Source organism: Leishmania infantum, chromosome 7 (genome assembly GCF_000002875.2).
Source record: "Leishmania infantum JPCM5 genome chromosome 7".
Classification (NCBI taxonomy): Eukaryota; Euglenozoa; class Kinetoplastea; order Trypanosomatida; family Trypanosomatidae; genus Leishmania; species Leishmania infantum.
In genome coordinates, this window is record NC_009391.2 from 342,266 (window position 1) to 357,095 (window position 14,830).

General features: G+C 64.1%; 2 protein-coding genes across 2 annotated transcripts; both read left to right on the forward strand.

The window, feature by feature from the left end:
• Positions 1-543: 543 nt before the first annotated feature.
• Positions 544-11,961, forward strand: LINJ_07_0830 (conserved hypothetical protein; the record flags this gene model as incomplete). The annotated part of the gene is made up of 1 exon (XM_001463253.1): positions 544-11,961. The coding sequence occupies one exon, from the start codon at positions 544-546 to the stop codon at positions 11,959-11,961; it is 11,418 nt and encodes a 3,805-aa protein (XP_001463290.1).
• A 1,262-nt stretch (positions 11,962-13,223) lies between these two features.
• On the forward strand, positions 13,224-13,676 carry LINJ_07_0840 (conserved hypothetical protein; the record flags this gene model as incomplete). The annotated part of the gene is made up of 1 exon (XM_001463254.1): positions 13,224-13,676. One exon carries the CDS (start codon positions 13,224-13,226, stop codon positions 13,674-13,676), a length of 453 nt encoding a protein of 150 aa, XP_001463291.1.
• Between the last annotated feature and the right edge of the window lie 1,154 nt (positions 13,677-14,830).

Below are 14,830 nucleotides of genomic sequence, written 5' to 3' on the forward strand. Positions count from 1 at the left end.
ACGCCGCCTCCTCTTCCGCCATTGTGCTCTTCTCCTCTGTTTGGCCGCTTCCTGTACCGCCACCGATCTCGTTGAACCACACCTGCACACACTTAAGATTGCCGGACAGCGCTGTCGGGTGCAAGCGAATCGAGCAACGGAAGAAGAGGAAGAGAGAGAGACCCCTCTATTCCTTACCCCTCGTGTTCGTCTTAGTGCATACATGAGAGGCCTGCTCATCTTATTCGAGTGTACCGCACCCGCGCCGCACGGCACCACACCGCACCACACCGTACCACCCCTCTCTTCCTCATTTCCTTTCATGATATTACCGGCGCTCTGCACGGCGTTTCTCAGTGCCTCGCCGCACGCCGCCTCCGCTGTCTTGCACATCTGATGCATAAGGAAAGGAACACCACACACATACACACACACACACACCTAAATACACCAACACACACCCGAGTAGAGCTGGTGAGCTATCAGGCGAAGCACTGAGGTCCTTCGCCACCTTCTCTGCCTCTTCATACTCGCCGTTTGGATGCCGGTGCCGCCAGGGCGTTTATGATGCACAATTCCAGCGCAGCCTCGGACCTCGCCAACGCCCCGCACGAAACCCAAGCTGAACTTGATGCATCTGCAGAGGCGACGCTGCAGCCACCCTTTGCCGCGTCGCTGCAGGTGTCCTTGCATGAAGTCACGACTGCCTCCGTATCAGGAGGACAAAGGAGTCAGCAAGATGCTCCCGCACGTCCCTCGACAGCAGGTGCTGCTCTTGCAGTGACACCATTGGGGAGGTCGTTGCCGTCTTCTCGATCTCGCTCTGCGACCTCCGCCATCCCGCCGCCGCCGCTCGTGCGCCCAGCAAAGAAGGCGGTCAAGGCGGGCGGCCACGACTGCACCACTAACGGCGTGGTTGGTAGTGCCTCGCTCTTCCGCGATTGGTCCACCAATGCCGCGCTGCTCGATGAGGTTCTGAACACGCCGTTCTTCCATCTACTCCCGAAAAGCACAGAGAGCACGGCCGGCACGGTCGCCTCGTCTGCGGCGGCGCACGATCCGGCACTGCAGTCGGTGACTCTGCCCACCAGCGATGCCCCGCTGCCGTCCATTCTCCTTATCGCCCTCTCAGACATCGAGGTGTTGCAGCAGTCTTTCTGCGCGCACACCCTCGTCAACCCAGTGAAGAATCAGCTCGGTGAGTTCAAGCGACTTGTGGCGGCCTCGATGCGGTCGGAGCTGACGCATGGGCACGCGCCGCAGCACACGGAGAACTTTGCAGCGGAAGCACAACCGGCTGCCGCCGTGACTGAGGATGTCCATGCAGACCACAACGCTGCTGGCGACGAAGGCGAGAAGGCGACTGGTTCTGCGATGCACGATGATGACTTGGCCGACGACTCCGCTCTCATCGTTAGCTCCTTACAGGCGCACGACGCGGCCGTCCGCGCAGCGTTGCGCACCGCACACGGGTTTCTCTACGGCAGTGAAACAGTCCCCGTCGGCGTGCCGGTGGTGTACTTGCAGCGCGCTCGACGAGAGTGGCTTACGCGGTACCGCGTCATGCACGTTCAGCCACATCTGCAGAAGGCCCAGCGACGTCGCTATGAGGCGTGGGCGGCGCAGCATCCACAGATACAGGGCTTTGCTGACGGCAGCGCCGACGGTGCTACCCACCAGCACGGCGCGTCTGCCTCGCGGAGCGCGATGACGCCGGTGTCTATGTGCGCAGCGTTGCAGCCCAAGTATTGGCGAACCATCTCCATGGAGCGGCCAAGTGCTGTGCCCACCACGACCCACCCCGGCACTGCGAATGCGCCGCCGGTTGAAGTGGAAGGGGTTGCGAGCGGTCACAGCGTCGTCCCGCCGCCAACACGTCGGCTATGGTCGTCAAGCTCTGCACACTCCGCCTCGCCACTGCACGCGTTGTCGCCCGCAAAGACAACGGCGGTGCCGGCGTTCTATAAGGCAGCGTGGGACGTGGACCTCTACGACGACCTCGGCCTGGCCGTGTCGGCGGAGCAGCTCGACATTATGGTGCGCCAGGCAACGTCGCGCACCGCTGTAGAGGCGATGGAGCTAGACGAGCTGGCGCCGCAGTTTTCGACGACAGTGGCTAACGCTTCTTTCGCTTCCCCGATGGAGCTGTCGGCGCCGCCGCCGCTCATCCGCGCTGGCGACCTTACCCAGATGCAGCTCACCCTTCCCGTCTTTGTTTATGTTGTAAGTCGCTACTTATTCGTTGCCCACTACGCCGCGTACTTTCCGACAGGCCTGTTCAGCCGCGCCCTCATCGACCCCTTCTACTTCCCGGACGCAGCTCAATGCACGCCGGAGTATGCGCTACGTGCGGCGCCGGCCCTACGACGTGAGGCGCGGCGTGTGTATGCCAGCTATGCCGCGAAGCTGGCGGATGCGCACCGCTGCTTTCCGGATCGCACGCGCTCGACAGAGGTGCCGCTGCCGCCGAACGACATGTTTCACCTGTGGGAGCTGCTGTGCCCGCCGCAGCGGCAGGACGTCGCAGGGCGGTGGAACCCCATTCCGTGGGGCCAGCTGATGCCCGAGGAGGAAGAGGCGCTTCTTGATGAGGGATTCAAGAGTGTCGCGCACGCAGGTCAGGACGCCATCGACAAACATCTCTCTCACGAGGAACCGCTGCTGAGTTATCCATACGCCCGCGCAGCACGGCTAACCTACCGGCAGCGACTCCAGCAGCTCGCCCAGCACCCGTCACTTCTGGCCGAGGTCCACCGCCTTCTCTCACAGTGCGAGGACATCGCGATGCAGTTCTTCACGATGGTTGACATGGAGCAGAAGGGTTGCATCACTTGGGAGGCCTTCACCAACGCGCTTATTGAGGAGGCAGACGTGCAGGATCATCAGCGCAAGGTGCGCGAGCGTGCTGCCCATCTTACGCGCACCAGCGCCTCGGTCTTCGACCGGTACGTCGTGGAGCCGCTCCCCTCAACGCTCGCACGGCTTGGGTACACGGGCAACGTCTTCGAGGTGCGGCACAGCGCGTCGCTCGTCATGCTGGAGGGTGCGAACGACTACGCCGTGTGCGATGGCACTCAGCTGGGCAGCATTCACCAACGCTTTCTTGTCAGGCCCATGGATGTGTTGTGCAAGGAGCTCGAAGATGAGCCGCACGACGCCTTTGGCCGACTCATCCGCGGCCTCCGTGGCCATCGGGGCGGCGGCGGCGACAGGGAGATTGGCAGGCGAAGAGCGTACTCGGCCACTGATACTGACGGCTACGACGCAGCACTGAGACAGCGGCCATGGCGCAACAATCAGCGACCTCTGCGGGTGTACGTTCGCTACGAGGACGGCCGACGACTGCAGGAGTCGACGGCACTGAACATGCTGCAGCAGCTGAGCCCCTCAAGGGCGAGGGCCGTCACGGCAGCTGGCAGGGGGACTGTTGACGACCACGAGGGCGTGTTCACAAGCATGCGGGCGCATCAACCGGCGAAGTTGGTCTCCCTCGAAGGCATCTTGGTTGTCGAGAACGTCTCGCCATGTGTGCCGTGGCCCGTGTTCGTAACACGCGGCAATGACATGCTGCTACGGCTGTACGGCGCCAGCAGGGCTGTCCAAGCGTTGCCGGAGGCAGGCGTGCTGCGTTGCACGGAGACTGTGTCAAGCATGGAGTGGGCTGCCGGCGGCCGTCGAGCACGACGCTCTAGCGTCAGTAGCACCGGTACCACGTCCGATAGCGCCGCCTCGCGGTCAGCCGGGGCGCATGGCGACGGGAGGGAGCTCCAGGGCCGCCGCAGCGGGAGCCCCGCCCAGGGTGACCGTGCTCTCTCCTCTGCCGTCGCGCCGCTGTCGCCACACCGACGGACGCATCATGACCGCATCGCTGTGCAGCGGGAGGAGTACCTGCTGCTGGGCACCCGTGACGGCACCATACTCCTTGTGGACCTCTACGCCCTCCTGAACCGCGTCCCGCGCCTCGCGACGCCCGCGGACATTCACAGTGGCAGCACCGTTGAAGATGTGAGCAGCAGCGCAGCCGGCGACGGCACGTACGACGTAGGCGGCAATGGCGGAGCAGCGAGCACGATGGGTGCTGCATCCAGCGTCATGCAGTCCACATCGGAGCGCATCGGCAGCTCCGAGAGCGCGTGGTCAGGCTACCGCGACCTCGCCCGCCGCACGTACTACGGCGACATTGGCGCCTTCGTCGTTCACACGCGGCAGGTGCACACGCCCGGCACGCTCGTGTCATCCGTCGTGGCCGCGGCTACCAGCGGCTTGGTGGTCTCCAGCGGGCTCGACGGGGATGTCTTCACCATGCGACTGGCTTACCCGTCCTCGTGGATCACGGCTGCCGGGATGCAGCGGACGCCGAGCGGCGTCGCTGCAGGTGTCGGGCCCGCCACCACTGACACAAGCCGCCCGCTCGTGTGCATCGAGGTTCTGCACCGCATGCGTGTATCCGACACTGGTGTACGCTACGCCCTGCCCATTCCCTTTCTTTCCATGCTCGCTGTGCAGACGGCGACAAACAAGGTGTACCTTTATCATACCTCCGTGCTGCCGACGGCACCGGCACTGGTGGACGGTGGCCGCAGCGATGCCGCATCCATGCAGGTGTCTCCCGCACCCTTGTCAACGCCACGGGCAGTACCGGAGGGCGTCGAGGTGGTGGCCGACGGCGGTTTTTCACCGGTGCCCGCCGCGTCTTCGGCGACGCCGCCACGGCTGGAGCTGTACGACGCAGCAGCACCGCATCTCGGCAGCATCGTCGCCATGATATTGGTGAAGGAGCTCGACCAGCTGATCACAGTGGATAGCAGCGGTTACGTGAAGGTGTGGTCGCTGCGGCAGACGCAGCCTCTCACCTCTTTCTACGCATGGGCGCCGCTCAACATCTCCAACAGCGGCAGCGGCGTCGGCGACGCGGGGCGGCTGACCGGGTGGCCGTCCTCTCAAGGCAGTGGCGCTGCGCAGCGCGGCAGCGGCCATGGCTCAAGCATGTCGCCATGTGGCGTTCCCACTTCCTCATCTGCGCTCCTGCGGACGACGAAGAACAGCATTGAGGTGGCTGTCGACGCGGCGGAGTATCGCCTGCAGCCGTGCCGCAGCGCCGCGTTCAACTACGCCGGTCGGCAGCTCTTTGTCATGGGTAGCCACAACGCCGCTCACTGCTTCTTCGTGAGCGGTCAGTCGAGTTCGCGGGCGCACACGCAACCGCTGCGGGTGCTGTTGGTGGACACGGCGACGGTTTCGCGGGTGGGAGGGGTGAATCACCGGCTTATCAGTCTCAGCAGCGCAGACTGCCGCGTGTGGTCGCTGCTAACTGGAACCATGGAGCTCGGCATCCGCGCGAACAGCGCCGAGTACCGTCATCTCTTCAACAACCGGCTCACCGGCAGAGTGCGAGGCAGATCATCGTCGATCGCCAAGTCTGCAGAGCAGCAGCGGTTGGGCAGGAAGGGCGGCCGTGGTTGCAGATCCCGTGGCGCGCGCTCTCGGTCGAACTATCGCACACGCATGCACAACGCACACGACGCCCTTGTTCTGGCAGCCGCATCCTCCTCGACGACGACGGGCGAGCCCCAGCGCTTGTTGCCGCCCTCGGTCGACGACGTCATGCGAGCCGTATCGGCGCGTCCGTGGAGCAGCCACAGCCACTCGCACCACCACTGTGCGCCGCGGCGCGCTGCTGGGGCTGCGGCGGGCCCGCACAGGGAAGCCGCAGTGGCCGCCGCCACGGCTTCGTTTCCCCTACTGACGGCGGGGAAGCAGCCTCACGGCAGTGCGGAAGCCCCCGGCAACAGCGGCGGCTCTGGCGGCGGTGCTGAGGATGACACCGATGAGCTTGTAACGAACGTGATGCGCGATCAGAACCTGCTGCTGAGCGACATTCGGTGCGCGTGTCTTGGCCCTGGTGGTGAGTGGGTGGGCTACGCGCTGCTTCACGGCGACGTCCGGCTGCACCGCAGTGATTCAGGGCGGTTGCTACACACCTTCATCACTACCCCTCCGTCCACTGAGGACTTGATTGAGGCGGCGATGCAGTACCAACACCTCTTCACTTCCGTCACCGCCGCGTACGCACTGCCGCCGCTGCACCCGGTGACCATGGGGGATGCTGCCACGGCAGCGAGTCACCTGTCCGCCGGCATGAGCACAGCATGTGGCGGTGGCGGTGGCAGTGGTGCCAGCGGCCCACCAACCACGGCCGCAATGCCCTCGCAGTCGCCGAAGGCGCGACTCACCCCAATCGCGTATGCAAAAGCCGTTGCGCTGGTTCTTGAGCGGCTTCTCGCAACCACGATTGGTGTCACCTGTGGCCTCACCGAGGCAGCGCCGACCTCAGCCATGTCAGCAGACGGCGACGATCGACTGGGCCGCAACGTGCACCGGGAGCCGCTGCACATGCTCTACCTCGACGCCTCGCAAGAGTTGCTCGTCGCCTACGCGGACGGTCTGCTGCGGTCCTTTACGCTGCTCAGCCACTCCAGCACGGCGACGCGCGTGATCGTCTCCCGAACGTTGATGAACCGAGCGCTGACGCAGGTGCGGCATGCGCTGGCGTGGAACAGCCACCACGCAGGCGCCGCCCGCCCCGCGACGGCGGCAGGCACGGACGTGCCAGGGAGGAGATCGACATCGCTAAACGCAAGTCTCTCGGCGCTTCCGCCGAAGGAGCTGCTCACGACTGGCCCCCTCCGCGGCGTCGGCATCGGCGACGCTGAGGCGATTGAGGATCGCAGTAGCCTTGTAGCCACTAGCCGCAACTCCAGGTCTCCTTCGCGGGCCGCGTGTAGCGAAGGAGCCGGCGGCGGCCCAACGGTGCGGCTCAACAATGCGGACGCGGCCGAGGTGATGCCTGCTGCATCACCGGCGAACATAGCGCGAGCCGTGATGGTCTCCTTGTCCACGCGCCAGATCGAGCCCGACGTGGTGCTGCTCGCCACTGCAAGCTCGCCACTCGGCCTCATCTGTCTCGTGCATGCGAGTGGCCTGGTTACCGTCTTGGACGTACAGTCGCGCAGCGAGACGGACGGCGCTGTGCGGATGCGGATGATGCTGGGCGACGCTGACGACGTGAAGGGCGGGGCCGGTGGTGGCTGCGCTGAGCAGAAGCCTGAAAGCGGACGCGGACGCGCTGAGGCCGGCGTTGTCGTGCACAGCTTTATGACGACAGACGAAGTGACGGCGGCGATGTTCCTCGGCGCTTACCCTTGTCTCGTGCTGGCGGATCGCCAACATCAGCTCTCCTTCCACCTGATGAAGGGCTCGAGCTTGCTGGCGCTGCTTGGTGAGTTTGCTGAGCAACTCGAGAAGGATGTGATGGCGTGCGCCGCAGGCCTCCGCGAGCAGGCCGAGACCGAGGCGAGCGGCAGCACGACGGCGAAACTGTCGCTGACGGGCCTGCGCAGTACCAGCAGCTACACCGCCGCAGCGTCGTCACCGCGGCTGCCGCCAACGGGCAGGGTGAAGAGAGGCGCAGAGCGAGGGTCGAACCCCACCGCGACGAGCTCGACGCTGGTGTGGACCTTTTCCGTCGCCGACACGTGCGCTTCGCAGCGCTCGCTGGGCTACATCACGGCTCTCACCTTCGATGCTCTCTACGCCACCGTGTATGTTGGCACGTCTCAGGGCTACATCGTGTCGTACCTCGTGCGGCGCTTTTTTATGGCGTTTCAGCTGACGCCGGTGTTCCTTCGCGGCGTAGACGGCGTGGCTGTCTCGACGTACGCAGCAGAGCTGCAACGCGCCCTCGCGGCAGCGCGTCCTGGAGCATCGATGTGCAACAACCCAAGCAGCGACTTTCTGCACAACTACCTGCGCGTCGTCTTCGACGTTCCCCCGTCGGTGGCAACGCAGGCGACCGAAACCCGCCCTAGCAGCCCGCGGAAGCGGCACGTCAGCTTGACCGGCAATCCCTCGACGGCCGCCACAGCAGCCAGCCAATCACCGAAGGAGATCGGCGGCCTCATTGGCGTTTACAAGTGCCGCCGAGATCTCTTCCACGTCTCGTGGCGCGGCGTCACCGGCAAGCGGCGCGGAGGGGGTGGTAACGGCAGGTACGCGGCGGCGCCGTCGCAGGCCATCTCGATCTGCACATCCAGTGAGGCGCTCATCGCCGCGGCGGTGTTGCACGATGCTGTAACGCGCATGAAGACAGTTGCCTCGGCCTGTGCCACCGCGGCGGAGGCCTGCCCAGGTACCACCGCGACACCAGACGAGACGCAGCCGTGGTGGTGCACGCCCGCGGGGCGGAAGGTGAAGGAGTACGTGACACGCAAGTGCAGAGGCGACGCAGCTCGGGGCGGCATGGGCGAGAGCACCGGGACTGCTAACGCGAGCCCCGCCGACTCGGGTGAGCTGGAGCTGGGCGCAGAGGGAGTGCAGCTGCTGCGTGAATGGGTGGCCGCGGTGCTCGCCGAGCAGCGTCGCTACTTGCCACGCCACACGAGCGATGCAGAGGCAGTGCCCGAAGCGCGACAGCAGCGGCAGCGGCAGCAAGAATCTTTCTCCACTGCACCCGTTGATACTCAAGACGGAGTGAGTCGTACGTCAAGCAGTAGAAGCTGCAGCAGCAGCGGATTCACGGCAGTGCCGCCAGTGCCGACGCCAGCCTGCGGTCATGACGTCTTCGCTAGCGGCGCCAGCCACGCCGGTGCCGACCAGGGGGCTGCTGCTGGTGGTGTCAGAGGAGGCGCCGCAACCGCGGCCTCGCCGGCGTCCACGGCACAGCATTTAGCGGAGACTCTCGTGCAGGAGGTGCAGGAAGAGCTTCTCTTTGGCAAGGAGGCCCCCGCAACAGTGGCGGCTGCCCACTACGGCTACGGGCCCGTGTCTGAGCTCACCACACCCGCCGCAACTCCGCCGCACCCCATCACAGACTCCTGGGTCGAGCTCCTCTTTACCAGGCAGGCCATGTGCACCACCAGCCGCTCCCCACTGTGCTTCTTGACGCCGCCGGCGATGCTCGAGCGAGCCCGACGAGAGCGACAGGATCGGCGAGGGCGGATGGCTGCCACTGCAGCAGCTGCTGCGGGAAACGCAGCTGGCGGTGCGCCAGCGATTCCGGAGTGGAACGCCTACGTCGAGGGGGCTTTGCCCGACTACCTCGCCGACATTCTAAGCCACCCAAGTCAGGTGCTGACTGAGGCTGAGCGGCAGGCACTTCAGCAGCGCTCCATCACAGTACTGCAGTGCCGGCGGAACGGCTACCTCTGCGTCGGCCACGCTGACGGCGGCGTGACGCTGTGGACGCCGTACGCGTGCGCACGGCTGGAGAGCCTGTGCCCGAGTACATCGTTGGCGGCGACGCTGGACCGCCTCGCCGCGTCTGTCAAGGCTCAGTTCCGCTGCCTTCATGACCGCATACTGCTGGAGCGGCAGCGACTCGCCTTCGAGGGAAGTCTGCGCAACAGTCGACACACAGAGGAGGAGAGGGTCGCCTGCATGAAGCGCCGCATCCGCGCGATGCTGCTAGAGCATCACCTGGCCCAGCTGCAGCTGGAGAGGACACAGGGCGAAGGCGAGGGAGACGCGGGCACGCTGGCTGGCAGGGCCCAGGAGACAGGGTCGCCGCCCATGCTCTCGACATCGGCGAAAAGTGCTTTGAATCCGCGCACATGGAGCACGCCCGATGCACGGCGGCACAGCAGCCGCGCGGCGGCCGCGGCAAAGGCACAGGGTTCGGAGAAGTGCAGCACGTCAACGCAGCTCTTCTTGTGTGGCTCGATGGAGGCAGAGCTGCTGGCCATGCGTCCGCTCTTGTGCTTGCTGCTCGGTGTCTCGTCACCGGCGGAACTGCGTGCCCGGCAGCTGAGCCTCGAGGATCTCTTCTTCCTCCCCTTCAAGGCCCGCAACCTCGCGTCGCTGGAGGCGTTCAACCCCCACTCCTACGACGTGGCGGTGGCGGTGGCGATGCGCCGACTGCGGCGGGATCTCATCGAGAAGGCCGAGGAGTACGCCACCGAGGAACCGGACGGCGATCCGCAACTCTTGCCAGACGCTCTCACCGCCGCCGTGACGCAGGCTGTGTCGACAGCATCACATGCCGTTACTTCTCCCGCCTCTCCAGTCTCGCTGAGCGGCAGCGCTGGTTACCTGCAGCGTAAGCGGCAGGAAAGCGTGTACGACTACCGCTTATCATCTCTGGCGCGGGCCTGGCACGATGGCGCCGATCAGCCGGAGAAGGGGAAGCCGTCTGATGCGTCAGGGGCGGCAGCCTTCCCAGGGGTGCTGCGCCTGCTGCTGCACCGGGCAATGGAAAGGGCTCCATACTTGTCGAACGGCGCTGTCGCGGCGAACTCGCCGCTGACCGCCGCCTCTGCGGCGGCTCCCGTGAACGCTGACAAAACTGAGATTGCGCACGGCACCGCGGCACACGCCGCTGGGGCCCAGCCACCGTCCCCAACACCTGCGGCGCCTGCGGACGGGGAATACTACGAGGTGTGCCACGCTCTGCAGGTGGCGGAGGTGCAAGCGGAGTCGCAGTGGGAGGTCGAGGAGCTGGGCCGAGCGTGGCGGCGACTGCAGGTTTCCACAGTGGCCGCCACAGCGTCATCCACGACCGCGCGCTGGAATAGTGGGCATGACCGTGCCAATGTATGCGACAGCCCTCCCACACAGCTGCCGCTCAGCAGCGCCGCCGCCGTGTCCGCCGCAGTGGACCGCCAGGTGAAGCGCGGTCTGGAGGCGCGCATAGCGGCACTGTCGCACCGCGCTGTCGCGGCCGCTCTCTTACGGAACGTGCAGCTGTGCTGTCGGCCCGCTCACACGAGGGCAGCGCTGGCGCCGCCCCCCCTTCATCCAGGCGACGGAGCTAGCGGCGCGTATTCGCCCTGGCCGCCGACGACCTCCCGGCGTGGTGGCGGGCTAGCGTGGGTGCAGAGCGTCCTCCGCCAACAGGCGCAGCAAGCCTTTACGGAGCCGCTGCTGACATGGCTGCAGCTCGCGTCGTCGTCGGTGAGCCCTGCTGTCATCCCTATCCGCTACGGGCCAACATGGATCTACGGTCAGCAGCGCAGCTCGGCCCTGGCAGCCATGGCAGTACCTGTGCTCTCTGGCGAAGAGGGGCTGCTGCCCTCCCCCACTAACGCGCCGCTACAAGCTCTTTGCCACACCTCCTCCACGCCCGGCGGCGGCGGCGACCCCCACGCCGCACCTGCAGAGGGGTACAGAGAGAGCAAGAAGGCCTTCCTTACTGAGGTGCCCGGCGACGCGACTGGCGCTGGTGCTGCTGCCGGCTCATCTTTATGCCCCTCAGAGCGGGCGGTTTTTGATGCGAGCGGGCACGCGGCAGTGGCGGGTGGCACCGGCAGGAGAGCGGGACAGCGTTCCCTGTCGTCCCGGCTGTCATCCACCGCGGATCGACCGCCGTTGTGCGACGTCGGTATGGCTCTGTCGTCGAGAGACTCGTGCTCGCCCTTACCCTCGCCTTTGCCGCCGCTCAAGTCCACGCGCGCCAACACCATTAGCGGGCATCGACTGAGCTCGCTCGGTGTGCACGACGCGCGTGCGATGACAGCAGATCGTGATAACCCGGCCGCCTCTGCCATGGCTGACACGGCGTCGCTCATTTCGCGTTCCCTCTCGAGTAAGTCGTCTTTTTCCATGGCAAGCATCCCGCCCAACGCCACCTTGAGCAGCCCCGCCTTCTACCCAACGCCGCAGGTAAGCCAGCGCCTGCTGACCTCGTCCGCCTTGCACCGGACGAAACTGGCACATACCGGCAGCTGTGGTAGCACTCCGTATCAGCAGAGACCAGTGACCACGGGCGTAGCCGGCAGGAGGGGCGCCGCAGGCGACTACACCGTCGTCACGAACACGCTTCACGCTGCTGCCGCTAGGACGACGGCGCCACCCGCTACGTCTGCCGGCTATGGCGGCGGACGCGGAGGAGGAGCTGGAGGGGGAGGGGGAACTCGAGGCAGCAGGGCGGCAGCCGTGCAACCCTTCACCTACTACTCGCTCTTTGGCCAGGCCGGCACCACCAAATAGACGGCTCGGACGTTCCAACCACGTGGCGACGTACACCCACGCACACACAGACACACGTCTACCCCACGCTTCCACCATTCTCTCCTTTTTTTTTCGTGCCTTCTTGTACCCGCACTCCCTCCTCCCCCTTTTTTATGTATGTACAGGTGCACATACGCATGTATGTATGCATGGTTTGCCTTTCTTCCCCAACCCCCTCGCCCCGCCCCCAAGCGCGCTCCCTCACGCACATGTGAGGGACTGAAGAGGGGCGGAGACGGAGGCGCGGTGATAATACACTAGGCAAACTCGTCGAAAAGGAAGACTATATATATATATATGCATTGTATCCTATATATGTAGAGAGGGTGAGGGAGAGGGGGCGTACCAAAATGTGTATTAGTTCTCAAGCGACATCGACGTGTGCGTCCGCCCGTGCGCATGAGTGTCGGTGCCTCCGCTTGCTTGCCCCCTCCGCCTTCCATGTTAGGCAGACGTTCTCACGCGGTGTGAGCGGCGGAAGAAAAACACAAGAAAAAGGGCGAAAGCAATCAAGACGGAGTGGCGGCATGCAAACACACGCGCGCTGCAGTGAGGGGGATGAAGTTACAGCCTTACCGTGTAAGGATGTGTGCGTGTATGTGTGTGTGTGTGCCAGCAACGGCGCTTTCTCACATGATAGGGGACGCTTGAAGCCCCAGCGCCAAGCAAGAAATTCGCGAGCCCCCCCCCTCCCGATAACCGAGGAGAAGGGCTCCTTCATCTCTCTGCGGTGTAGAGAGGGAGAGAAGAGTGAGGTACAAGACCACACCAACTCAACTATGAACGCCACCTTCTCTTTTACGTTCCGTGTGCTTGATTGCCTCAACAACCCCTCCTGTCTCACTCCCGCTCTACATCCTCCTCCTTCACTGAACAACATCGAACAACGACACTCTCGACGTGCCGCTGCGAAGAGGTACGCAGCCGCTTTCCCGCAGCACCCCCAAACCCCCACACATACACATGCGCAGAGCGGAAAGGCAATAAAGCAAGAAGTCGCTTCCTTATTTCTCTTCGCGCACCCTCCTCCGATCCAACACCAACACTGCCATGCGTTAGTACCATTGAGTAGAACACAAAAGCTCGCACAGACTTCGCACTCCTTTTTCTCACATTCTCCACCCTCTCAGCTCTCGTCCTGGGCTTCTCTTTCGGCCTGTTCGTTGTCTTCTTCCCTTGTGAGTGCGTTGCTTGTCCTCCTCTCTGTCTCTACACATACATACAGGCGCTGAGAAGCGACTATGGACGCTCTATCTGTGCGTCAGCACCAGAACCATGTGCATCAGGCTGACAGCCTTGTGCCGACGCGCACGGCTGTGCTGCACCTCCGCCCCGCCCCGACCGCGGAGGAGGCAGAGCGGGCGCAGCGGCAGCACGACATGCGTGTCACGTGGAGCCCGGACGTGCGCGAGCCTGTTAACCAACACGTGAGCAAGTGCTGCTGCGTTTTCCACAAGAAGAAGCTCTTTGGAGAGAGTAGCAGCGACAGCAGCTCAAGCAGCACCGACAGCAGCGACGAAGACGCCGACAGCAAGGATGCTGGCACCACCGGTCCCGGCGGCGACAGCGCGGGGTGTGTGGGCCACCAGGGAGGGCGCGGGCATGATTGCCAGCACGCTCATCATCACCCGCCACGCAAGCAGCGCCCCCAGTGCACGAAGGAGCACTGCTATTGTGGTACTCGTTTCCATTAAGCGAAGGACCGAGCGCCGCCACAGTGGGAGAGAAACATAGAGGCGACGATCCGGCGAAAGGCGAGAGGTGCTTGTGCGATGTACGCCGTCTTGCGCCCTGCGCCGTCCAGCACAGGAGGAGGTCGGTGAAAGGCAGCCCTACTCATGCCTCTTGGCCCTTCCCTCTCCCCCTTCCCGCTTGCACGTCATCCCTGACCAAGTCTGCGCCATCAACCTTCCTTCTGCCCCTCCTCTCTGTAGCCCGGCGCGCGTGCTCGTCTGCGTTCATGCGCTGCTCTCTCTCTGTGGTTGTGCTCCTAGGAAGAGCTTCCGGTACATCTATCCACTCACACCCGCACCCCGCCTGCACTCCCAACGACTGCTGCACTTGCGTGGTGCGGGTGATCCTTGTCGTCTTTTCTCCCCACCCCCATCCCTTCCTGTCTGCGGCTGCGGCGTGCAGATAGGATAGTCCATCGCATTCATGCCCTGCTGCCTAACCCCACCCACCCACCATTGTCGTTGCTATGCGAGCCAGCTCTGCTGCTTCTATGCTGTTATCTTACCTTGTATTGTAGTGTAACCGTGCCGCGTCAGCAGGGACAACATCAACAAAACCCCTCAAAAAAATTTGAAAACGGAAGTCAATACGTTAAACGGTGCTCTCCTTGGCCTTGCTGCCTCCCCCTTCTCTCTATGCGTGTGTGTGTGTGTTCCGATGCGTCCCTGCTGCTTGTGCAGGTGTGTCGCACGTTTCTTGTCTCTCGCATTCCCTCTCCCCCTTTCTATGCCTCTGCACTCTCTCGTTGGGTTTCGCTCTCCTCGCCCCCCTCCCTTCGCCTTTTACCGCTTCATGCGGTGGCGGTTGATGCCGATGCGGTGATGTAAGCGAGCGGGCGGGCGGAGGGGCGGGGGAGGGGGACGACGCCTGTCAGCTCTGCGATGGTGATGATGATTGACGAGCCTGGCAGGTGTCGGTGCCGGTGCGTGACTCTACCGTTTGCCGATTTTTGTGCATGTGTATTTCTCGTACACACACACACGCGCGCGCGCGAGAGAGGGAGGGCGTGAAAGAGGGATCGGAGTGTGGAGATGGATCAGCGGGCGGCGTGCAGAATGGTCGCCACAGGTGCGTGGAGCGAAACCCAAAGAGTGAGAGCGCAAGTTGAGGATTG